The following is a 26,527-nucleotide window of genomic DNA, read 5'->3' as shown; positions in this document are numbered from 1 at the left end:
GTTCCTATACACGGGGACTACTGAATTTGGCTATTCTGAAAATTACTTTAGTCATTTATTAAGTCCACATGCTCGGGGTCATCCTAGTTCTGAAGAACATTACTGTTGTGGAAGACAAAGGCTGCACAAAAGAACAGTGAGCTGTTCAGACTGTATGTTGCTTTGGCAGTTAAGTAAAAACAAAACAAACTAATATGTATTGAACTTGGAAATATAAAGAAATGTTCCTGGAAGTCTCATTAACTTTGGGACATATTCATTCCATACTTGTGTGTGTCTGCATTCCAACAATACTGTAGTCTAATCACTTAAATATGTTATTCTCAGGCAAGACACTTTTCTTGTCAGTGAGATGTGAGGACTTGGTGGCATACATTAGCAAAGGTTTTGCCAAAAGGTCAAATTTGTTCAACAAGAAAAACAGAACTCTGCTCTTTTACCAGGGTTTCAGAGATGCTGTATTTAAGAAGTTGTGCATGCTGCTCATGAGTTCTCCATCAAGGCTTTTGATGGTTACAGTAAAGCAATCACTTCTTTGGGCTTCAGTCCAATCTGACCTCTATTTAAAGGATGGGCTTAGGGGCCAACTTTATCCAGCTAGGAACTACCCCACTGTGGTAAGTTGCAGCTGGATATTTCTAGAGCATTTTACCAGGGTACCAGTGTGAGTAATAATGAGCGTCATTATAACCAACCAAATGGCACAGTGGTTAGCAACAGAGCCTTCGGCCTGGCAAGAAATTATTGAATCAATTTCTGTCCTGGGATGACCCTTACCCAGATGTACTTAACAAAGGCCTGGAGATAGGCTGGCTGCATGTCCAAAGGATGAAATCCATTCGCTTGATTACAAAACAAATGATTGTGACATGCCATATTTATTTTCCAGCCCCCAAATCCTAGTCTTGCTTTCTGGTGTGAGGGAAGTGGTTTTTATTATTATATATTTTTTGTGTGTAACCACATGGCAAAGTTAACAAACCACTATTATTTTGAGGAAATGAAACTAAAACATGTAGTAACATATATGTCTCTCTCAGACATGTTGTCAAAAGAATGACAGAAGTCCCACTTAAGGAATTTGTTTGAACATCAACTCTCTTCGTGCAGTGCAATTACACCAGTCAATCCGACCTTCAAGTTAAAAGAGGTCACGATCAGTTTGTTTTGAACTCCTCCTGTTTGGAATTATGATAGAAAGGGTATTTCATATATATATGTTTATACCACAAGAGTGGATATATAGCTTGTGTGGGACACATAACTGGAATAACAGTAGTGGAATAACATGCTTACTGGGACAAGTTTTGAATGCGTCTTTGCTTACATTCCAACCCAGTGGTGTGCTGCTGAAATGCAGGACAGCTGTGCAATGGATACATGTTTTATAACAACTTTAAAATGTCTGAAATACTTTCACATTTCTATTATTGTTTTGATTTGGACTCTGGAGAACAAATTTAGCAAGAAATGCAAGTTACTGATCTGCCTGTGTCTGACTTCTCTAAAAAGACGGTTGCAAAGAGGCCATAAACAGGGTTAGAAATGAATCCTCGTCGAAGCATTGTCTGTCGACAATGAAAGTTAAGATCTGTCAGGTATTATAATTATTTAATTTAATGTAAAAAATACACATTTTATTGCTATTTATTTAAAATGTATACTTGTGGTATAGCAGAATATTGAATGAATGTTTGTGGTAACTCGTTTTTATTTGCCTTAGGAGGACGTCCTTACAGACTGGGACATCCTCCTGCAGCAAATAAAAAACCATACACCTCGAAGGATCACTCAGTATGCTCTATTCATACATACCCATACACCACGAAGCATCACTCAGTATGCTCTATTCATACATACCCATACACCACGAAGGATCACTCAGTATGCTCTATTCATACATACCCATACACCACGAAGGATCACTCAGTATGCTCTATTCATACATACCCATACACCTCGAAGGATCACTCAGTATGCTCTATTCATACATACCCATACACCTCGAAGGATCACTCGGTATGCTCTATTCATACATACCCATACACCACGAAGGATCACTCGGTATGCTCTATTCATACATACCCATACACCACGAAGGATCACTCGGTATGCTCTATTCATACATACCCATACACCACGAAGGATCACTCGGTATGCTCTATTCATACATACCCATACACCTCGAAGGATCACTCAGTATGCTCTATTCATACATACCCATACACCACGAAGGATCACTCGGTATGCTCTATTCATACATACCCATACACCTCGAAGGATCACTCAGTATGCTCTATTCATACATACCCATACACCACGAAGGATCACTCAGTATGCTCTATTCATACATACCCATACACCACGAAGCATCACTCAGTATGCTCTATTCATACATACCCATACACCACGAAGGATCACTCAGTATGCTCTATTCATACATACCCATACACCACGAAGCATCACTCAGTATGCTCTATTCATACATACCCATACACCACGAAGGATCACTCGGTATGCTCTATTCATACATACCCATACACCACGAAGGATCACTCGGTATGCTCTATTCATACATACCCACACACCACGAAGGATCACTCAGTATGCTCTATTCATACATACCCACACACCACGAAGGATCACTCAGTATGCTCTATTCATACATACCCATACACCACGAAGGATCACTCGGTATGCTCTATTCATACATACCCATACACCACGAAGCATCACTCAGTATGCTCTATTCATACATACCCATACACCTCGAAGGATCACTCAGTATGCTCTATTCATACATACCCATACACCACGAAGGATCACTCAGTATGCTCTATTCATACATACCCATACACCACGAAGGATCACTCAGTATGCTCTATTCATACATACCCACACACCACGAAGGATCACTCAGTATGCTCTATTCATACATACCCATACACCACGAAGCATCACTCAGTATGCTCTATTCATACATACCCATACACCACGAAGGATCACTCAGTATGCTCTATTCATACATACCCATACACCACGAAGCATCACTCAGTATGCTCTATTCATACATACCCATACACCACGAAGGATCACTCAGTATGCTCTATTCATACATACCCATACACCTCGAAGGATCACTCAGTATGCTCTATTCATACATACCCATACACCACGAAGGATCACTCAGTATGCTCTATTCATACATACCCATACACCTCGAAGGATCACTCAGTATGCTCTATTCATACATACCCATACACCACGAAGGATCACTCAGTATGCTCTATTCATACATACCCATACACCACGAAGGATCACTCAGTATGCTCTATTCATACATACCCATACACCACGAAGGATCACTCAGTATGCTCTATTCATACATACCCATACACCTCGAAGGATCACTCAGTATGCTCTATTCATACATACCCATACACCACGAAGGATCACTCAGTATGCTCTATTCATACATACCCATACACCTCGAAGGATCACTCAGTATGCCCAGAGACAGGGATAATGTGAGTGGTCATTTCTGTTTTACAACTGCAGATTAAAAGCAAGCTGTGCATGTTATTAACACATAGTAAAAAAAGAGCCAAGTTGGGGCAGCAGTGTGGAGTAGTGGTTAGGGCTCTGGACTCTTGACCGGAGGGTTGTGGGTTCAATCCCTGGTGGGTGACACTGCTGCTGTACCCTTGAGCAAGGTATTTTACCTAGATTGCTCCAGTAAAAACCCAACTGTATAAATGGGTAATTGTATGTAAAAATAATGTGATATCTTGTAACAATTGTAAGTCGCCCTGGATAAGGGCGTCTGCTAAGAAATAAATAATAATAATAATAATAATCATAAAATAGTTGTACTTTTATTCAACAAGAACAGTTAACAAAAGCCCAAATCTCTTCGTAGATTGACAGTGTCCTCATAAATCTAGTAACTAAATGTTCCAAAACATACCTAATTTTTATATCCTTTCTGTAATGGCAAGGACATCTGACTCTGTACCAAAAAGAAGTTGACTGACGTCTGCAACAGTAGCAGCTGGACCTCAATTGACATAAAATGGGCACTTTGTCAGTCACTGCCCAGTGAGAGGCTCATGGGAACCTGAGCTCAGCATGTTCTACATCCACCCTCTGTTTCCTGCTGGAAGCTGCAGTGTCGCTTGAACTGCCCAATCTGCCCTGCCCTAGCAAATGATAATATTAATAACAATGACTAATCATTTTCCTGTGTGTTCTTCTGTATAATTACACAGCACGGGTTCCTATAATATCGGTATTTCTTTCCAGTGGTATGAGCTTTAAGAGTGATAACCAATAGTATTAAAATATTTTGTTTAACTCTTATTCGTGCAAGACAACTGGGCCAGATGTATCTTTACACCAAAATGCTATTTGATCAATTTTTTGTTAGAAATGAAACGTGTTACATTATGTACTGTTTAAACATTTGAACTTGACACATTTAACACAATAAGTATTTATTGACATAAGCACATTTGTTTATAAAGTTACACAAAAATACTGAATCACGTTACACTTTTACAATTCTAGACTCACTTGAAATATCAAATAACTAAAGATTAATAGTTAAATATTTACTCACATAGCACACTATTATATATATTATAGCTGCATGAAATGTATAGCAGTATATTAATAATAAAGACGTTGCATTATTTACAAAAAAAAAATTCCTACTAAATTTACTGATCGGTGTAAAACAAAGTGATCTCTCTTTCACACATTGTTACATGTTATGCACACTTTCAAAGTACATCACTTGAGCTAGAAGTTATTGTACAAGCCATTCTCAGCATTTTCAATAAAAGCATAACAAAAACAGGACTGCAGCAAGAATTCTGCAACAGCCTAAATTACATGGGAATAAATTTTAAAAATATTGTGATTTCTACAAGTTTCATTCACTTGTATTAACATTATACAATACGTCATCAGTCTGATATGTATGCAAAACTATGCATTATTATTATTATTATTATTATATTTTTTTTTATTTTTTTTTCAGGAATATTAAGTGAATGGGGATTTCTACATTGGTTCTTTTTATGCAACTCATTACGGTACTACCTTCACACCGATGATATGTTAATGTAACACTGGTTCGCATCAATGCACATGTGCATTTTCTAAACGAACCACCGCAACTAAAGTAAGACAGACTGGCCTATCAGAGTACAAGTAAAATGAACTCTCAGTGACTCAGTTTCACTGAAACAAAAGGAAACCACACTATCAGTACCACTTCCTCCTGTAATTAAGATTAACTCAGTTGGGGTCTCTATCCTGGGTAAATAACTCTAGTTATTAAAGAAATGTACTTAGATTTTTTTTCTCTCTTTCTTGTAATATTCTGATTTTCATCCTCAAGAGTGATATATGCTGTATATCTAGGCGTTCTCAAAATAAGCATGAATTAAATGATGCAACAGCAAACTCCTTTGTTTCTGTTGCAAAGTCCCACACCTGTTACAGAGTACAATTAATGCATTTAGACAGTCTCAGTGTGCTGTAGGCCTTGAAGGTACTTAAAGCTCAGAATGAATCAAACCAAGTTGGGAAAGGTCAAAGTTAGATTTCCTTCTCTCCATTTACTCGGAAAAAGGTGGAAACATGCCCAGGTCAGCAAAATCTTCAATGTTGTAATTGCCCGTACCCTGTGTGGGATCCCCAGGCATAGGCAACATATCCTGCAAAATACAACGCAATGATTTCAGATTAAACAGGAGATCAACTGCTCACAATTACAGGAAGTGCCAAAAAGGGAACTGTCAACTCCACTCTTGCCAAAGCCCCAAAATTCCAACCTCTGTGTACGGTATTTTCAGTTTCTGTTTGACGTACAGAAGACAGGCTGCGGAATCACAATGGTTTCATGGGTTCTGGTACGTTGGCTGGGTCCTTACCTGGAAGACCTCAGTCTGGCTTGGCTGCTGGTGTGCGTGCTGCTCATTGCCCTGCTGATTGTGGTGCTGGCTCTGCCACTGGGACCACACCTCAGACGGTCTGCCTTGAAACTGCCCTCCACTCTGTCCACCTTCAGCTGGGAAAAGATTAAAGGGTAATGAAGCCCAAATACACAGTGCAGCACAAGAACATCCACTGGCAGTGTGCAGAACATTTCCAGTCTTAACTTGTCCCTTTAGCCAGATCACATCAGCAGGGCAGGGTTTGCTAAATTTACTTCACTTTCATGAAATATTTATTAGTACATGTTCTGTTTCAACCTACGCAACTATGTATGAGAGAACATCATGCTCACAAATGAATGTGAATGATGGTGCCTTCAAAGAGGTGAAGTAAAACACCTACACACAAAATAACAAGCTTTTTATTCACAAGAAGAAAAAAAAACAAATTAAGCTGAACAGCATACTGGTGGATATTCCATCTTATCAGTGATTTACAACGGAAAACATTCCAGCTCCAGCAACCTTTAAATCATTCCTCTGCTTTGCAGAGGTGGTACATTGAATACACTTAATAGCACAATATTATTGGCATAATGATTTATTACTTGTGCAGAGGTGGATTTTAACATTGCAAAGTATGTTAAAGTAAATCATGGTTTGATTAAAAATTATTACATCAAAACCTCCACAAATACAGCAATTCCAACTTTATATGAATGGCAGCCGGTATTTCCATAGAAATCATAACTCCAGTAGTTATTAATATTAACACATATCCTGTGTAAAGCACACACCCTGCGTATAATGCACATGGCTGGGCAGTCTTGGGCAACACCCTTTGTATAACATGCAACTCCTGTATAACATGTACATTATAATAGTATAATGCACACTGCTTGTATAGCTTGTAAAACACCATGGTACGCAATATAGAATACTGTTACCTACTGCACACCTTGTATACAACAAGCAACCTGCATATACATAACACAATATCTGTATAAGGTTGAACATTATTATACAATTACAACATTACAGCAAGCGGTTTAAAGATGTACTCATTTTGCCTTCATTTCATGATTTTCAAGGGGAGTTTGAATTGAGCCAGGTTTCAACCAGATGAAGGGCGGAAGTCGGTGTGGAGGTAATGTAGTGGCACAAAGAGAACAGAAACCTGCACAGCTGCTGCCAGTCCTTTTATAGGTCAGTAATGCCAGACGGAATTAAACACATCACATGTAACAATAAGCACACGACACACTTGCTTTTTAATGGCTCTCTGTAAAGCAATTCAAAAGCAATAACTATGTCAAATTGTTTAAAACAGTGTGTTTTAAAAGCGTGAAGACGCTGACAGATGTTCTGGTTCCATACTCAATCACGCGAGACAAGTATTCTGGTTCATGTCAAATCAGACATTATATATATATATATATATATATATATATATATATATATATATATATATATATATATATATATATATATATATATATATATATATATATATTAGCTCAAAGAGCCAGCTGCCCAATGTTTCGATATGTTGTACATATCTTTCTCAATAATATTTTTCAATATAACACGTGGGGGTTGAGTATAAGGTTTCTTCCATGTATCTGAGCTAGTTATTAAAATAAATTACAGATGGACCATATGGTTCAGCAGACTACTGTTTTTACTATTTAGAATCCTTTGGTTTACATGTACTGTAGACTACAGCATGTTAAACATGAAAGCTCACCCTGAGAGGCAGTCTGTCACAAGCACACCATTCAATTAAGCACAACTGTCAATTAACACATGCAAGGCTAATGATACACAAGCAGTATCAGAATTAAGGCCGACTGATTCAGGGATGTGTATGTACAATCATCCCGATTAAGCAATATTCCATAATTCAATTGAACCCGATTCAAAACCACACTAATCTGTTACATTCTTTAAAAGAATTTGCTTTGAATGGGGTGAGCTATGGTGTTTCAAAAACAGGTGACAACTCTTTCAACATTTGCCAGCTTAAGGCTAAATACACAAGCCATTACTTGAAACCTTATTTAACATTATCATTTTTAGGTCAAATAAAACTTTTTTTTTGGGTTCACAACCAGATGAGCCTCATCCATCATATGTCTACTCCTACATCTGAACCGCAGATGTTTTCAATCCCACAAAGCCGACGGGTCATAAAACACTTGTGATTTATCACTTTGTAAACTTCAAAACATACTGGTGCTAGCTGATGGTAAATGAAACAGCATCTTTCTGTGGAGCCCGTGTGAAAATGCAAAGGTGTCGGCTCACCGCACGCTTTGGAATCGTTCTCTACACTCACACTGCTGCTTCATGGGACCAACGCAGTTATAATGAAGGAATCATGTGCATTTACACTCTCAGCACGAAGTGACTCTACCGAAAGACATGCCATACGATAATGAATGACATAGTTCCAAATATACATGTTAGTATATCAGATACGCTCACTGCTCTGCGGTCATGCCTGCAGTGTTGAAAGAGATGGGATACCCACGACAAGAGGGTCACTGACAAAAAAGATCAGGCATTTAAAAGATCTTCAAACAACAGTCCAGATTTCAATGTGACATAAAAACTAAACAGACAAACAGGGCCATCATGTCTTTCCTTTTGCAAGCTGTAATGTCAGTGCTTTTTTACTGGCACTGAACAACTGGAATAGTTCTGGAAATACCCTAGATTTCACATGCAGTTTCGGTACTTTTTCTCCACTTTATTGCTCTATAGACAATTATTAGCTACCTTACAGTAAGTTACACTGCTGTGAGAAAGCAGTTCCGATCCTTGCATCTATGCAATTTTACGGCATATTACACAGTTCACAGTGAAGTCAATACAGTTAGTATCAGTTTGCAGGGGATTTCACACTGTATGATGTGCAACACAGGAATAAGGAAACCTGACCCCTGGTGGAACGTCAGTATAAAGCACGCCTGTGTCCACTTTTAAATGAATGAAGACACATGAACCCTTAGCTCACGAGTCACTGACTTCAGTCTCCCCTTGCTCTGCAGAAACAGCAGGGCCACAACATTATAACACAAAAGCAGCACTTCAGTGCAGATTATTACATACAGAGGTTGAATGCAACATTCAGCATTTCATGTTTTTAATAGCTTTAATTTTGAGTGAGAGCCAGATTTTCTTTTTTTGGTTTTTGCCAGAATATATATATATATAATTGTTAGTGGACAAATATTCAAACAAATATTTTTTGACATGTATTCGAATACAACAATCAGATGTTCGTATTCACTACAAAATGACAAAAAATACCTTGCACTTATTTAGTGTCCCACCAGAATTTGCAGTTTCAAAAAATGGGAAATGAAAAAAAGAGCTCTGTGTGATATGTGAGATTAATATATATGAAAAAAAAAAAAACACAGAATACGATTTGTTGAGACGTTTTGTTTCAAGGGGGCCCTAAATCACAGCAGACTAGTAGTAATAAATATTTCGCAACAGAACAGAAAACCGATCAGAAAGCACGGCTGACGGTGATGACTGCGTGACTTACCGAAAGCAGCGCTGCGATTAGCTAGGCTCGAGTAGGCATTCCCGCTTGGGGAGGAGGTGGTGGGGCTGGACAAGGGGCTGTAAGAAGAGGGGTCTGCTGGGTAGCTGTGACTCGATCCAATTCCAAACGGAGATGACTGAGCCTTCCCGGACTGTGACGGGATTTGCTGGAAAAAATGAATTGTACAACTCGAATTCTACCAGGATAGATACAGATATATAATATATTTTGTATATTTATTTATTTAATTATTTTTTTTACCTGTCCAGAAAAAGGAGGGCGATTCCCAGTCCAGGGAACCTGAGCTGGGTTCAGCTGTCGAGAAATCTGTGCCAAGTTCTGTCCAGCTGAAGATGCTGATTGAATATCATTGACTCCTGGTACATGTATTACAGAGGAACTGAAAGATATTACAGTATCTATTAACAATCCTCCAGGACCTTTTTTTTTTTTTTTTTTAAGAGACCATTTTCTTGTTTACACTGTGTAGTATTTTAATTTCCAGCCTAGACTGTATAGTCACATGAACTGTACAGTTTCATTAATGTGTTTTTTTTGTATGAAATACAAATAATAATTATGAAAATTTATTTTTATTGCTTAATATTGTAAAAAAAAATTGCAGTATTGGGCCAATTTCACGATTTCCACGCAGCCCATGAAATCACGACTTACACAGGGTCTTAGAGATGAAGCAAGAAAAATCCTCCCACATTCTGTGTTTACTTAAAACTTGCCTAAAAAAATAAATAAATAGGAAAAAATGTCCTATTTATTTTTACATCCTGATTAGGGTAGACATGGAAAGGGTGTTAGATTCACACATGTGGAGAACAAACGATACTTCAAACTCAAACCCGCATACCTGAAACTCTTCCCTGAGTGACCTGGCTGGAACGGGCTGCCTTGAGAATAAAGCTGCTGGGTCCCTCCAGCTGCAGACGAAGCCATCATTTTTTTGTCAGCTGCTGAAATAAATTGCATTTTTAATGAAACACACCCCCCCTCTGTGAAGACGTTTTTAATAAAAAAAAAAAAAGACAGACTCATCTGTTAAACAAAATGGAAAACTTTTATTGGTTATTAACTTGATTATATATTTAGTCTATTCGCTGGAGCGAGAAAAACAAAAAAAGTATACTGAATAGAAACTGCTTCAACCTGTTACATAACCTGTACCATTAGTAAATGTGTAAACTGCAAACTATTTCACCACAGAGACTGAAGGAATGAGAATAGAGATCTCCAAATGGTATCCCTGATAAGGCTCTCTGAATACTAACCAGACCTAACAATTACTTGCCAGTTGACCTGCATACATTTGTTGCTTTTCGCTTCTACACTAACTTTGGAAATCTCAGCTACAGTAAACAGCAGCAATATCTGCCACCCTCTGTTTCTTCTTAGTAGTCAGTTGACTGATTGCAAAACAGATCTGCATTTTGGCATTAGAAAACACAATGCACTCCCCACAGCTGTTTTGTAGCCAACCGAGTTATAAAAATATTTTAATAGGTAGACGACTGAAGATTTCAAATTTCTTGTGCAGATGCTGTGCCAAAAAAAAAATACAAAGTAAGTTTAACTTACTAGTTGCAATCCCGGTGTACATATCAGCAAAGCGAGGGTCCCTTTCCTGGGTGAACATGCTCTCTGCCTTGTCGATTGGTTTGCCTGCTTCATGGACACCAGCAGTAACATTAGGAACAGGCACCTGTTGCAATTAGTAAGGAAGCATGAGATGCTTTTGATAGGAGCATATCAAAAGTGATTTAACCTTGACTGCTTCACCACTACGCAGTGGAATCTGATGCCACTGACAGCCACAGAGACGGATGATTTTTTAAGAGGCCGACGAGAGAGATCATTTAAAGCTAGTTTTTACAGTTGAAGCTGTCAAAGTATTACCTGAGACAGGTCATATGATGGGAGACCATCTCTTTGATGAACTTCAAGCTCTGCTTGCTGCTGTTGCTGAAGCTGCCTAAAAACAAAGGGCATGGCATAAGATTGATTTAGAAAAAAAAAAAATAATAAAAAAAATGACAAATGTCCTAATTTATAGTCCCGTCTTGGATAACAGATTGAATAAGGAACATTGCAGCCACGTGACCAAATATATCTTTTTGCACTATCTTTAAAACCTGTCATAATATCCAGGTTGTTTTGTTCTAAACCTTTGCTTTATGCAGGCAGCGTGCTAGCTTTAAGGAACACTAAGACATGCCCAGTTCATGCCAGGCTCCCACATTTTTGTACATTGCGTGTTTTAAGAGACACATTGTGCCTTTGGTAAGAAGCACACACTGACCCCAGACCAACACTGCCTTAGCTCCTGTTCTGGGTATACTGGACCTGTTCCCACTATTCCCAGAGCAGTGTTTTGTAAGTCATTGTGTATTTATTTAGCAACAGAAGTACCTCTTACTGACTCTTGTGCTCACATTAAAGAAAGTTCATTTTCATCAGCCTCTCAAAGAGACACGATTCTTTAATTAATTAACAGACATAAACACCCCACAGGGCATCTGTACAGCAATATATCTGATGGAAACTGATTGTTGTGCACATCTCAAAACACAAAAGGCAAGTGGCAACGATAGAAAAGTTCCTGTGAAAATGTTAGACTGTATTGGTAACAATAATAACCAGACCTCTGCTTAGCACGTTCCTGCCACATCCTATAAAAATAAGTCTATCAAATGACCAAGGTAAGTAACTATAATCAATCCAACCTACCAGCTCACAAGGACCACTTCAAAGAAAACTGTCACATCAAATAAAACAATTTGCACAGCAGCAATTACTCCAAAGCCCCATTCATGTCAAACGCTCACTAAAAATCTCCCAAACATACACAGAACCTGTTACTCAGCCAAACCCAATGACAGGAACAAGTGCAGACAGGGTCATCCAGAACTGCTAGGAACGATATGAATGAAAACGAATGTTACCCAAGGTTTCCAAGGCCAATTGGATTACAATTTGCACTCAAACAAGGAATTCAAATTTCAGACCAAATCCAAAGCTTCCTACTGAATCAAGCAGTAGGATTCCTTAAAATGCACCGGCAGGTTTTCCAGATCCGGCACAATTATATAAACTCAGAATGGCTATTTTAACAGCCCCCCTACCCAGTCAGCCAAATCAATTACATCATTCAGGTGTAGTTCCTTCAGTACCCCTTTCACTGCTCCCCTTATTGTTCAGATGAACATTATAGAGCTGTACTTTTCTCCATGTTGAGAGTCTTCAATACGTTATTGCCTGGAAAGAGATCATCACTTTCAGTTGAAGTCATCAATGATTATAGAGAGGCTGTGAAAATGGAACTGAAGCACCATAAGGTAGCAAATGCAAAAAAAGTGTTCAAAACCATTAAAGCCAAACAATTCATCATTACAGCTTGAAATGAGCTCAAAACAACTGAAACCGTGCAACAGATGCAGAAGGTTTATGAGGTTTCATAGTTGGAACATTACTGATATTTGAAAAGGGACACAAGTTCACAGCAGATTACACCATTGATCAAATTTGGATTTTGTTTTTGTCATGTTCAACAAAAAATGTTTTTATAGTGCTTCACTGGTCCAAGTAAGAGGTTTTGTGTATTTTTTTTATAGTCAAATACTAGCAGTCATGCAGAACTTGCTGCATTTAGTCTGAACAACTGATTAAACCAAGGTTTATGCTACTCTATCTACAGCACACAGCCTGAGTGAATGCTCAGTTAAGAGCATCACAGTTCTTGCTCCTCAAGAAGCAATGCTAATTAGTTTATTTTTTTTTTTAAAGAAAGTTTTTGAAGTCCTCTTCTTGTCTATTTTAGTAATTGTTAGCAATTTTTGAGTTTTTCATTATTACAGTGTCAGTGCTTGAAATGACAACACAGGTAAATAGGGTGTACAATGGAATCAATAAAGCCTTTGGAAAGGTCAAAGACAAAACTGTTTGCCGCTACAGAACACCACATCACCACACAGCTGTGCTTGATATTCATTACAACAGCATGTTACTATCTGCTTTTAGGACTAGTGAAAACAACAGTACCATGTAACCATTGTTCAATACACAGGTGCAGATCCTTACTGGATCTGACATCAGCATAATCTACAATCCTGTGCTCTATATCACTGCTGCGCAAACTTTTTATATGCTGCCCCCCCCCCCCCCCCTTACTTAGCATACATTTTGTTGCAACTTTTTTTAAACTTGGCGAGTCAACAATTACCTAACAGATACATCTGAAAAACATTATCGTTCAGCAATTAAATCTGAAAAAAATAAAATCTGGGTTTTCACTAAATAAATAATTATTTTGCCAGCTAAATCTGAAGCTCAATGAGCCCCCCGCCCATTGAAGCGTTTGATTTGGCGTTGTGTGCTGCAGAGTTGCTCTTACACTGTGAGAGCCAATGTCTCTGCTTCCTCTGCATACTACAATGCCAAAAAAATGTACAGTTTTCAAAACTTTGAAGAATGTGTTTAACATTTATGTATTACACACTGGGGCAGCAGTGTGGAGTAGTGGTTAGGGCTCTGGACTCTTGACCGGAGGGTCGTGTGTTCAATCCCAGGTGGGGGACACTGCTGCTGTACCCTTGAGCAAGGTACTTCACCTAGATTGCTCCTGTAAAAACCCAAACTGTATAAATGGGTAATTGTATGTAAAAAATACTGTGATATCTTGTAACAATTGTAAGTCACCCTGGATAAGGGCGTCTGCTAAGAAATAAATAATAATAATAATAATAATAATAATAATAATAATAATAATAATAATAATAATAATAATAATAAATCTTTTTTTGGTTAAATTGAGGAGAAAATACATGATTAACATTAAATTCGGGAAAAAACACTGTTAAAAACAGCTCTGTTCACTGCAGTTTCATTGACACTTGTCACTTCAAACATAATTTATCTGGTTCTACAAGCCCTAGAGTGGTTGTCAATAGCTCATTTGAAAGGTAATAATGAGCTGTTCATATTTTATAAAAATGTTATTCCAGATTCCTACAATATTTCTAACTAGCATGCAGTAAAACTGTTCAACAAAAAACTACTTTGCTATAGCAAACACCACACTGTAAACCAAATAAACCTCCAGAACCGATCTGGACTTTGCCTTCCCTGATTGTTGTGCTGGTACTGTTTACACTGCTGTTCCACATGAAACAGGGTGCAAGTACCCATTGGTTTCTGAATTTTTAACATTGTAGAACTACCCTTGGACCTGTACAGATAATCGAGTCTCCACAGTAATACCCCATTCAAATGCATTTATTGTTTTAGCTGTTCATGATTTATTTATCCATTTTGAAATGTTCCTCCATGAAGCAATCCATCAAATCTGGAAAGGATCAGACAGCAGCTCCTGTGTGCGTGGAACACAGTGAACTGGTCATATCAGGAGGGTGTACCCAAGGGCAAGTTGTTTTTATAAACAAACCCACTTCAGAATTCAAAAAAGCTTTATCAGCATCAATACATCAGAAAAAAAAATACATTTTCACTGAATGAACTTTTGGCTTGACTTATTTTCCAAACGGAATCATCATTAGGAAGTTACCTCCCTCGTAGAGAACTTTCAAGACTCCATGACTAAGAGCAACAAAACCTGCTACTGCCCCATGCTGTCTCTGAGCCAGTACTTGCTGCTGTGTTCCAACTCAGGAATGCTGACATTGCAAAAACACCTGTGTTGAAATGTTATGCTGAAAGTAAACAGGTCATTTCAAGCCTCACTGTTCTTACTATTGGTTTCCAGGCACCGAAAGGACCTAAGTAAACTGAATACAGGAGAACCGAAGTATAAAAAAACACGTAGTCCTGCCAAGTATATATAACATTTTTTAACACCTTTAGAAATAAACTGAGCTTCTGACCAGTTTTAAAAGCAATCACCACAGAACCTGACTGGTATTAATTATATTACAATTTAAACATTGCTATTCCCCGCTTACTTTATAACTATGACTGTTAACCATAGAAAATTAGTAAAAGCAAAAATAAGGGTATCTATTTTTAAATGTGAATATTTACTCTGCCAGTCTCAGCAGTAAGCTACATGTTTCTGTGCTGAGGGATGCACAACATTATCATATAGATACATATATATAACAACTGGTGAGCAATTTTTTCAATGGACTCATCCAGTTGACATTATACAAAATACTGCATGGGGTAGGTAGTGTGTGCTAAATGATAACTGAATGCCCGCCCTTGGGGTGGGATGCTTGGATAAACAGTTTATGTAGCATCCCACCCCTCGGTGGGGCATTACATTCTCATATCACACTCTACCCCTATATATTCACTGTCTGATGGATTTTGAAATGGAGAAACATGGGAAACACGTACTTTACATTGGTGTTGGTGCATATGATGTATTCGATCTCGTCCGAGTACGGGTTCTGAAAGGTGAAGCTACTCGTCCTGATCAGCATCCACTCACGATTCTTTGTGCGGAAACGATACATCACAGAGAGCACCTGGCCTTTCAGTTTAACAACCTAGAAAGAAATCATCAATACACAGTGACAGCTTCCACTTACTACTGGGGTACCTGTGCAAAGTATTCAACTGCAGTGGCCAGAGACTATATTATATATAGAGTGACTATGCATATACTCCTTGGTGACATGCAACTACACATTACTGTACCGCAACCAATGAGAAGGAATACTTTGAAGAGGGTTACCAATGTTAACATCTATAACTTGGAATAATCAACAGACAGAATGTCATCATGCAGCAAGAGATCCTTCTAATTGTTGTTGTCCCCCCACACCACTGAGTATCATTATTTGTGCAGGGTGTACATGTGATAGATTTAATTGCGATTTAAGACTAGACTGTGGTACTTAAAGCTATTCTTTCAGTGGGGCCTCTGTTCATTTGTGACGTCTGCTCAAGTGGAGAGGGCAGCAGCAGTCTGCAACACCTTGTCAATTTTTTTTTATTTTTTTTTTTATGTGAACATTCTTGTCATAGCATTCACGCCACTGTTAATTAAGTACAAACATCTAGATTTTCTGCTACACTAAATCAGACAAAAGTATTACTTGTTAAAAAGAAGAAAAAAAAAATCAAGTGATTTATTTTTATTTAAAATAAAGATGACTGACTCTAGGTCATAGCCTAAAATGTGCATAGATGCTAAACTAACTATTTATTTTGCTTTAATACTGGATTGCTAATCGAAGACATGACATCCTTGTGTCAACAGTGTTGACCACCACACCCAGTAGCTAAACAAAAAAAAAAAAAAAAAGAAAAAATGAGGACACGTTTACAAAGAAGAGCTTCCTATTAGGTATCTATAGACTCTGCTCTGGAAGCAGAGATACAGCTTGGTTTGTTATTCTTGGCCCAAAATGGGAATCATTCCCATCCGGCTTTCACTTTCTATCAACTAAATGTATCTTTCAAAGGAAGCAAAGCCCTTCCACGATGGGCAATAGCAAGAAAACACAGGGCCAATTACTTCAATGCTTCTCCCTTCCTTCAAGCCCCGACCTGATAACAGCTAAGGAGGTGAAGGATGTTCTATGCATGTGGCCAGGGGTCATCATCCCTGTTATGTAATGAGGATACAGATCACTTTATTTCAAGCAGCTTTTTTTTTTTTTTAAATCAGTGGTTCTATTCAGTGCAATGAGCTTTGAAAATTCCTCTGTGTTTTTTTTTTTTTTTTTTTAATTTTTATTAAGAAGCATTGCAGTTCACGTTTGGAAATGGAAAGGGGTTTGCATAAATATGTATTAATATTAGTCAGGTCTTACACAATGTTATTGCATGTAGCTGATGAATAAAACATGGTCAAGTTGCCAATTGTTATATTTAAATCTTAAAAGTGGTTTGGCTACCACTGACAATATGCCTCCAAAAATACACAAGTTCAATCACATATTATGTTGTAGTTTGTCTGTTTGTGCCAGGGTACGAATTGGTTTACAAAATAATTTGATTGCACTTAAAGTCAAAATAAACAAATCCATTTATTGTCAGTGATATGAGCATGCTTCTCTGGAAATGAGGAATTCCAGGAAGTACTGGGCTTCGCGTGGCACGACCATGTGGTCCTTTTCACTGGGAATGGGATGAATATGTGGCCCCAGAGTGATAGAAAATTGAGAATTTATTTTTTTCATTTTGGAGTTAGGAAATTATAATATTTTCCTAATACAACAGTTTAAATTATGTTCTTTGGAAATATTAATTTTTATTTAAAAAAAAAATAAAGAAGACACTAAAATTGGCTGCGACTGTCACAGGATACAATGTGGCAGGGATATAACAGCTATTTTCAATAGGTAGAGAAAGCTGCCATTGCTGATTTTGAATTGCATTCACCAGAGTGGATTTCATACTACTGATGGTTTTATTTTGTTTTGAATAAACCAAGGTTCTATTAATCAATAACACTGGGTTTGCTTTGGCTTCAAACCGCACATTAATATACAGGTAACAATAATTTCAAAATCTAATGAAGTTTATTTTACTTCTGGTTAATTATTGGGCAGCTTTCCTGCAAATGTTATTGTTCAAATGAATGTATCTTCATGTAAAACAATGGTACATGTGTACCTGTTGAAAGCTCTCCCTTAGATGGCTCTGATCTTCAGGATGGCAGAACTCCAATATGTCCTTTCCCAGCAGATCCTTGAGAAAGCAATCACAATGTATTAATAAGTCAAATAAACAACAAAACATACATATTATATATATATATATATATATGCTTATTATGTAATCCATTTGGTGAAACTAAATCCTTAACTGGGTTTAACAAGCTAACCTGTGGTTGGTAGCCAATAACGTTGATGCAGCGCGGATCCACAAAAGTGATAATTCCATCCGAGCTGTGTCGAGAAAGGAACTCTGTAGGAACCGTCAACCCATTCATATCCATGGACACCGGGGAGCTGGTTACCTTCAAGCAAGACAACACACAGAAATATTAGGGCGAGATCACGAGTTCAAGAGAGAGTCCAGGCTAGAGAAAGAGTGAGAATCGCTGAGGAACACTGGAGCGGGCTAGAGAAAGAGTGAGAAATGCTGAGGAACACTGGTGCGGACTAGAGAAAGAGTGAGAAACGCTGAGGAACACTGGTGCGGGCTAGAGAAAGAGTGAGAAATGCTGAGGAACACTGGTGCGGACTAGAGAAAGAGTGAGAAACGCTGAGGAACACTGGTGCGGGCTAGAGAAAGAGTGACAATCGCAGAGGAACACTGGTGCAGGCTAGAGAAAGAGTGACAATCGCAGAGGAACACTGGTGCGGGCTAGAGAAAGAGTGAGAAACGCTGAGGAACACTGGAGCGGGCTAGAGAAAGAGTGAGAAACGCTGAGGAACACTGGAGCGGGCTAGAGAAAGAGTGAGAAACGCTGAGGAACACTGGAGCGGGCTAGAGAAAGAGTAAGAAACGCTGAGGAACACTGGTGCGGGCTAGAGAAAGAGTGAGAAATGCTGAGGAACTCTGGTGCGGGCTAGAGAAAGAGTGAGAATCACAGAGGGACACTGGTCCGGGCTAGAGAAAGAGTGAGAAACGCTGAGGAACAATGCACAACAAGTACATTCTCTTCTGACCATCAAGAGGGAACTACCCCCCTTTTTTAATTTTTTTTTTCTTAAATCAATAATTAATACAAATAATGAATACAACTAGACCCTCCCCTGCTCTCATTTAATGAGCACGCAGAATGTATTTCTACAGTACTGCCCCAATCGGTTCATCCCATGGGGAGCGAGCAGATGCATACCTGAAGTCTTCCAATTGCAACAAGGCAATATTTACTGGTCTGTCCTGCTTCTGTATCTTCATCAGGAATGGTCATGCCTGAAAACAAGGACGCAATGATCCATAAGATCAGCATACTGCAGATTTACCAGCATAGACAATCTACTGAACTTCAATTACTAAGGTTATAAGCGGCAGGTAAAAAAATTGGGCACAATATTTACCCTTCAAAATATTAATGCTAATGAACAATTATGAAACACACAATTCATCACTAGAATATAAATATCAACGCAATTATAATGCAACAATAAAACGTTTCCTATTTTTGTACTGGAATCTATTAAACAAAACGACCTGCCTAAATACAGCACAGACTGACAGACGCTACAGAATCAGCCTCACTAATTTAGCTTTTTTTTTTTTTCTTTAAAAAAAGGGAGACTGACAAGGTCCACTGACCTTTTCTATATTAAAACATTTTAAACACAAATTAACATGTCTCCGCTCTGGCTGCAGGGGAGACTTGTCTTTACAATTACAATAACATTTTTATTAGCACCCAGAGGTGACAATACCTCTTCCTGTCTAAAAAATAAAAAACAAAGATGATGAATCACTTCTTTGAAGATGCAGCGCATGTTTTACACAAGTCATAAAGGCTGATCTAACAACAAAGGTCTGAAAACCAGTGTAAAATGTGATCAGTCATGTAAACAGAGAAATAAAACCTTCCAAGCTGTCTGTGCGTTTCTGTTTACAGGAGAAGACTTTATTACCTTACAAGCTTACTGTAGAAATGAGATTTCCTGAGCTGCCCAAACCACCCTTATTTATCTGATTTATATCGAGATCTACTTTAAATGATCTTTCTCACAAAAAAGTTTTACCAAGATTACAGACTGTGTAATGTTCAATATGTGTATAATGTATAATATGTATAACATATTACTTATGTGTTAATAGAACTGCTGTAAAGGCTCCCCGAAACATAAATAGAATGTGTTTTATTGAATAAACTCCCTGGTGTTCCACGCATTGTTACAGACAGAAACTCACATGCACAGTGGTTGCACATCATTTAGGTTTGGGCAACATTTGAAATGACATTATATTTCAAATGTTGCCCAAATGTTGTACATTCATTTACCTGATGGGTAAATGAATGTATGCATTGCAGAGATGGAAATTCAAAAAAGACATTCTGCGTGTGGTTTCTCTTGCTGCCCTGCAGCCAGTGGGTCAGGCGGCAAAGAAGTGTTGTGGTTTTTTTTTTTAAAATTTTTTATTGTAAATTCACAGCTGAAATAAGTGGACAGTTCTGATGAAAGACGGTCAGTAGTTCAAGTTGTGATAACTACGGGTACCACCCTGAACAGGAAGGAAAGGAGCATCTTCTTGTTTCTCCAAACTATTAGATACACTGTATTATATTATTACACGCCAGCACTGCCTGATCTATAGAAACATTACCATAGCAGAAACAGCAGGAGCATGTTGTATGCATATACTGTTAGGGCATGTCACCACATACCTGTGTCTCGGGTCCTGTTCCAATGGAAAAAGGTGTGCACTATTCAGAAGCAATTTTCAGAATGCATCCGAATGATGCTCAACAACTCATATTATTCACAAGTACACCCGGAAATGAAATGCTGGTGTTCATCGGTGGTTATAAACATCGGGAAGTTAAATAGCAGTAAATACACCCGGCATTTAAGCAAAGAACAAAAAAGGGTCATTCAAAGTCGGGCCTACTTTACAGGAATTCAAAATTATTTTGTTTTAACTAATCCTGTTTTTTTTTATGATTGATTGCTCAGATATTGTTTATGATCCTATAGACACAACTGATCTGCCTAGGCTTGCTGTGCTAGGCTTGCTCTCAGCTCCAATTTCTGCATTTTTTTGTTTGTTTATACAAGCACCTGATTGTGAAGTGTCTTGACAACAGCCTTATCCTAAAGAATGTGTTTTGCAATTATTCCTAAGAAGAAGAAGAATGTATTGTATTCAGCATACATAATAGCCAACATGGCTTCTAAATTAAGCTCAGTGTGCCACAGCAGGACTGCCACAAAACAGCTGGTAAATGCTGAAATCGTATTATTTTCTTTGTACTGGTCCTTTTTTTAAATTAAAACAGAAATGTTAGTACATCATTTGCCCCTGGGCAGTGTCTAATTGCTTGTAATGAGGCCACTATTTCAGCTGCAACAGCTCCATTACCTTGTGATATATTTCTTGAGTTTATTACTTTCTGGGGGAAAAAAACAAAAAACAAAAAAGACAGCACAGGCTCTGTGATAATGTGCAGAATCAACTTTCTATGTTATAAAGTTAATTTATTTTATTACAGGTCTATTTAAGCCTTAATACCCAACACAGCTGGCATTACCTGCAAGAAAATGACATACTATTTCAGGGAAGGCACAGAGTGTAATGGTTTTATCTATGTGTACAGTTATACATACCTGAGCTTCTTACCCAAACACCATGGCTAATTAAGCACTTAGGGCTATAAAATTCACCTTGATGTATTGGTTATTGCAGCCAAGAACAATAATTGCAGAGCAAGCCTAGACACACCAGTTTTGTCTATAGGATCATAAACAATATCTGAGCAATCAATCATAAAAAAACAGGGTTAGTTAAAACAAAATAAAGTAGGCCCAACCTTGAATGACCCTTTTTGTTCTTTGCTTGTTAAATTCTGTCCATTTAGTTTTCCTAGTTAAAGTCAATGTTCCTGTCATTTCACACTAAAATATGAAATACACCATCTCATTTCATAGAATCTAGAGTTAAAAATGCTTGTCAAAACATTTCAACTATAACCTTTGAATATTATTAATAATTTTATTATGTAGCTTTAGTACTGTATTATTTTGTACCTGTTCCAAGACCATATAAGATTGTCATAAGAAAAAGGATTGCACAGCCACCACTCACAAGGAAAATATTGCCTATGTAATTAATCAACAAGAGGAGCTATTAAGATTATTTCAATACAATTCCATTCTTTGGTGATTTACAATAAAAACCATTATGTTCACATTTCATGTGAAGGATTCCCAGTAAGTTTCATATGAGTTAACATAATAAACAACACAGGATTAAAAAAAAACAAAAAAAAAACACACACAACATTGTACATAAAAAAAAGACAATTTTCAAACCTAAAAAGTAAAAGCAAAAAGCCCATCATCTTGTGATTCATTTTAACACTCATTCACAAATGAGAAAGTGGTCCTTTTCCTAGTCCTCAACATTAAGATACACCGACAAAGCATTCAATTTGCCTGCATGCCATCTGTTCCACAATTTTGTCAGTACAGCACTTGAAGAAAGTGACTTTTATCAACATCTAAATAATACCCTATCAGCCCCCCCCCGTCAATGAAACAGACTTCCTTATAGTGGATAACACCAAGCTAGCTGGAATAACTGCTTCCCTGTTCACACGTTCACCACTTACTGTTCAACATGTTTACAGAACATCAAGCTCTAAAAACGAAATCATGAAACAGGAATTCACAGAAGGAACATGTCAGAACGATTGCATGCAAACAGTCTCTTCACCACAGCGAAAACATTAAGCAAGAGGTCTACACATTGCACAAACATTCAAAATCCTTTGTATTTGGAAAACACAATTAAGAAAAGCATGCTAATTTACAGTGCATTCCTATAAAATGCACCAAACGTTCAAAAGACCTCCGACAAAACTACTTGCAGATGAGGACCACACTTACAATCCAAAAATAGGAGGCTTTTAGTTGTCAGGCTGACAAAAAAGACAAGTCATATAAATATACACATACACAGGTCAGGTCTGGATCATACAGCTATCATCTTGCCAAATTGTAAAACTTATGAATTACCTGCTCAACTAAAACGGATCCCTGCTGACATACATGTACTGTTTCTGATGCATCTACAAGTCTATTTTAAGAATACTAGATAACCAGCAAGGGGCATTATAGCCTCTGCTCCCAGGGTAAACCTTCTGAATTAATGCACTGTGAATGTGCATTCTGCGGCTCCTGTCACGTCAAATACCTGTATGGTTAACCTTGCAATTCTGCCGCTGTTCGGTGCTCTGTGCCTACCTTGTATCACTATATTAAAAAAAGAAACTGTTAACTCTTCATTTTCATTAATACTTAAATAAAATGACACAGTCAAAATCCCTTTCTTTTTATTTGTATGTCTGAAGACCTTATGATTGGGTGTTCAAAGTTATGGATAGTGGATTATTATCCCTAACATTTCATAAATTGACTTTATTGCAAAGAATTAAGAGTCCATTAAATTGGTGCTAACTGACTTGTAGAAAACAAGTTACAGCATGCAATAATTTAACTTTAAAAAGGGAAAAAAAGAAGAGATGCCTCTAGCTATGATAGTCTTCTATGCCCTGGCCATTTCATATCTGCTTGAGCCAATATTCCCTCGCCATCCCAAACCCTCAATGAACAGTTGGATAGAATGTTTCTCTTAGGAAGTTGCTCCAAATGAAATCTCTGATCTCGAAAGCCAGCGTACTCAAAATAAAATGAAAACATGCTTTTGTCCAACAGCATGTTCTTTTAGGTCCTCAAAACGGGCTACAAAATAGTGAATATGAAACCATTGTTACTACCTGCTGGTGGCCACGCTTTGATGTATCCTGTACAATGGACAACTGAATACTGTGGTTCTCCCTCTTTTGAAGGTCCTAAGCCATTTCTGTAAAGAGCACATGGATAAAAAAAATGATTCACCTTGTTTCATGACATAATGCATTTCACAAGAAATCACAATGGAATCATCCTTATGCTAATTCTATTTATTTATTTTACTTTCAGTGTAAGACACTGCAATAAAAAGACAGTCCTTTCGTAAAGTTTCTTCGTGCTGAGAGAGTATTTGAAATTAGTATTAAGGTTCACATTACAATAACATGCAAATCAGTTTGGCAGATGTGCAAAATAGAGGAACTACTGTAGGGAGGAATGAATTACAATAAATCGTACCTGTATCTCTTCCTCATATTGGACAGTCGATTCAAGGAGATGTGATCTAAAGGCGCACTGCCGCACCTAAACAAAACCAGTTATGATTGTTAAACATTCAGAAGCAGTAGCATTGCTATCACTCAAACTTTATCGCATTGGCCAGAGGGACCCTGAAGGTACATCAGCCACACGTATCCCTTGCCAACAGGTATCTATTAATTTAACAGAGTCTCCCAGTATTTACAGTATTTTTTTTTTTTTAACATTTATTTTTTTCAGTTATTTTGTTCCAAATTGCTACTGTCCTATGAATAGAAAACACCAGGAGGTGTACAAGTTGCTTCAGCACCAGTCATGATTAGCTTTACCTAACATGTCTGCCAAACAGATGGTTAAAAGAAATCTGGACTACAGTAAATAGCATTCTAATTTGATTACAGATCTACTAGTGTTTTCTGAATGTAATGTCTTTAAATCACGAAACGCATGTCAAACTTTAAACCCATCTTTGAAAAATAAAACCAAGTGCAACGATCTCAGCAGATAAATCTCAATAAACAAAGACAAAAGAAAATGCTGTTCAAACAGTAACATCATTTCAGGGTGGATTTCAGCCAACTACGGTTACATGGTTTTTTTTTATGCTTTCTCCCTCTCTCTATTTCCCCCCCAAAAGTGTTGAAAGGAAACAATGGGCAGCCATGCTTCTTTCCCTTATTTATGAAGACATCTGTCATAACAAAGTAAAGCTATTGGGCGAGGTGGATCAAAAAGACAACGTGCAGCATTCCAGCAATGAAAGCTGAACCTCACGCGATGAATGTTTGCACATGCAATCAGCGACTCATACTCAGGTAAATACAGCGGAGCAGTGGGTGGCGATAGACGCTGCTAACAAGCCAGGCTGTTAAAAATCGAAAACGAAAAGCAAGCAAACAACGTGTCAAGTGGGAGGCTGCAGCAGCACAGTAGATACTGTGTAACGTCCCATCGAGGAGGCTGAAGGTGAATCCTGAGAGATGGGTCCCCAGAACATATATGACATGCCTTTACCTCAATCTACAGATAAAGGAACGCCTTGACCCCATGCACATTCTCATAGAGGACTGCTGGCCTTCTTTCTTGACTGTACCCGTCTTCAGGTCCAGAATGCGTCCTGATGAGAAATGAAAGAGAACAATATATAAAATCATGTATTCGGATAAGTCAATCGTATTCGCTACAAATACCTTGCACTTATTTACCGTCTCAGCAGAATTTGCGCAACAGTTTCAAAAAATGGCAAATGAAAAAGAGCTCTGTGTGAGATTTATATATATATATATATATATATATATATATATATATATATATAAACACAGAATTAACACAGCAGCTCTTGAGCCTCTATTTAAAAGTTTTAGAGAGCAAACAGATTATGTGCGCACACGCATAGTGATCTCTATGGAAGGTCACCTGGGACAAAAATGCATTGTGCTGCTTTAGAGCGAGCCAGAAAAAAGCGAACACGTCATTCTGAAATGACTCGTTTAAACAATACCCAACTTCCTGAAAATGTTGAGTAGTGATTTTTATATAGACTGTATATATTATATATATTTTGTTGTGACTTTGTTATGTGGAATGTAATAAATGAGAACCAAAACAATAATTTTTTTCCCCCCTTCACTTTACAACGCCATTTTATTTGTTTTATTTGGAGTGTTTAAAGTTAGATTTCAGTTTTTGTTTGCTTGTTCAGCTAGAAAAAGGCACAAGTAAACCGCATGTTATCACTTTATGAAAACATGTCAATAGCCACTGTTTACTGTGAAGAAACCGCACTGGCAAGAAATGAAAAAATAAAAATAAAAAAAATACATTGTCAAATTTATGTACTATTTATTTCAGGAATAAACAAAAAAACTTTTAACTTGAATTGCTATTTGGCACCGTTTGTTCTGCAGCTAATTCACTGGGGTAAAGTAAGTCCTACACAACTTATTCTTTACTCCTGGGATATTTTTCTAATTTAACGTGTTACATATTGTAAGGTCTTGCTGTAAATAAAGGCGCACACAGGGGCCATGGCCACGCCCCCTGTCTCTGATGCTATGCTGTCTCTGCCTGCGTTCAGAGCAATATAATGGCTTTTATTACTTTTTGAAAAACAAATTCATATTTAAATTATGAGCGAATATCCGAACATGAAAATCCTGTGTTCATCCCAGGACTATTTTTATATATCTCAATATCAATTTAAATTGCAAAGCCATGAGGCTATTCTTAAGTGATGACAGAAT

At 37.7% G+C, this 26,527-nt stretch overlaps 1 protein-coding gene across 4 annotated transcripts in view; it reads right to left on the bottom strand.

Moving 5' to 3' along the window:
- Positions 1–4,476: 4,476 nt before the first annotated feature.
- The window catches only part of LOC117429480 (aryl hydrocarbon receptor nuclear translocator 2-like), a 41,244-nt gene continuing 19,193 nt past the window's right edge, over positions 4,477–26,527 (bottom strand). For 2 of the 4 annotated variants that reach the window (XM_058998916.1, XM_058998918.1), the window contains 14 exons: positions 25,299–25,401; positions 24,264–24,329; positions 23,891–23,976; positions 19,268–19,344; positions 18,305–18,439; positions 18,094–18,168; positions 15,865–16,016; positions 11,410–11,485; positions 11,092–11,215; positions 10,367–10,469; positions 9,763–9,901; positions 9,502–9,667; positions 5,940–6,076; positions 4,477–5,723 (listed from right to left, as the gene is read on the bottom strand). In XM_058998916.1, coding sequence (XP_058854899.1) covers positions 5,625–5,723; positions 5,940–6,076; positions 9,502–9,667; positions 9,763–9,901; positions 10,367–10,469; positions 11,092–11,215; positions 11,410–11,485; positions 15,865–16,016; positions 18,094–18,168; positions 18,305–18,439; positions 19,268–19,344; positions 23,891–23,976; positions 24,264–24,329; positions 25,299–25,401 — 1,538 coding nt within the window. In that variant the 3' untranslated portion in view covers positions 4,477–5,624. The remainder of the gene's footprint in view (positions 5,724–5,939; positions 6,077–9,501; positions 9,668–9,762; positions 9,902–10,366; positions 10,470–11,091; positions 11,216–11,409; positions 11,486–15,864; positions 16,017–18,093; positions 18,169–18,304; positions 18,440–19,267; positions 19,345–23,890; positions 23,977–24,263; positions 24,330–25,298; positions 25,402–26,527) is intronic. The other 2 variants (XM_058998917.1, XM_058998919.1) reach the window with 1 other exon arrangement.

Source organism: Acipenser ruthenus, chromosome 24 (assembly GCF_902713425.1).
Source record: "Acipenser ruthenus chromosome 24, fAciRut3.2 maternal haplotype, whole genome shotgun sequence".
NCBI classification, from domain to species: domain Eukaryota; kingdom Metazoa; phylum Chordata; class Actinopteri; order Acipenseriformes; family Acipenseridae; genus Acipenser; species Acipenser ruthenus.
Note: the sequence above shows the minus strand (reverse complement) of the source record. Positions and strands in the feature narration are given on the sequence as shown.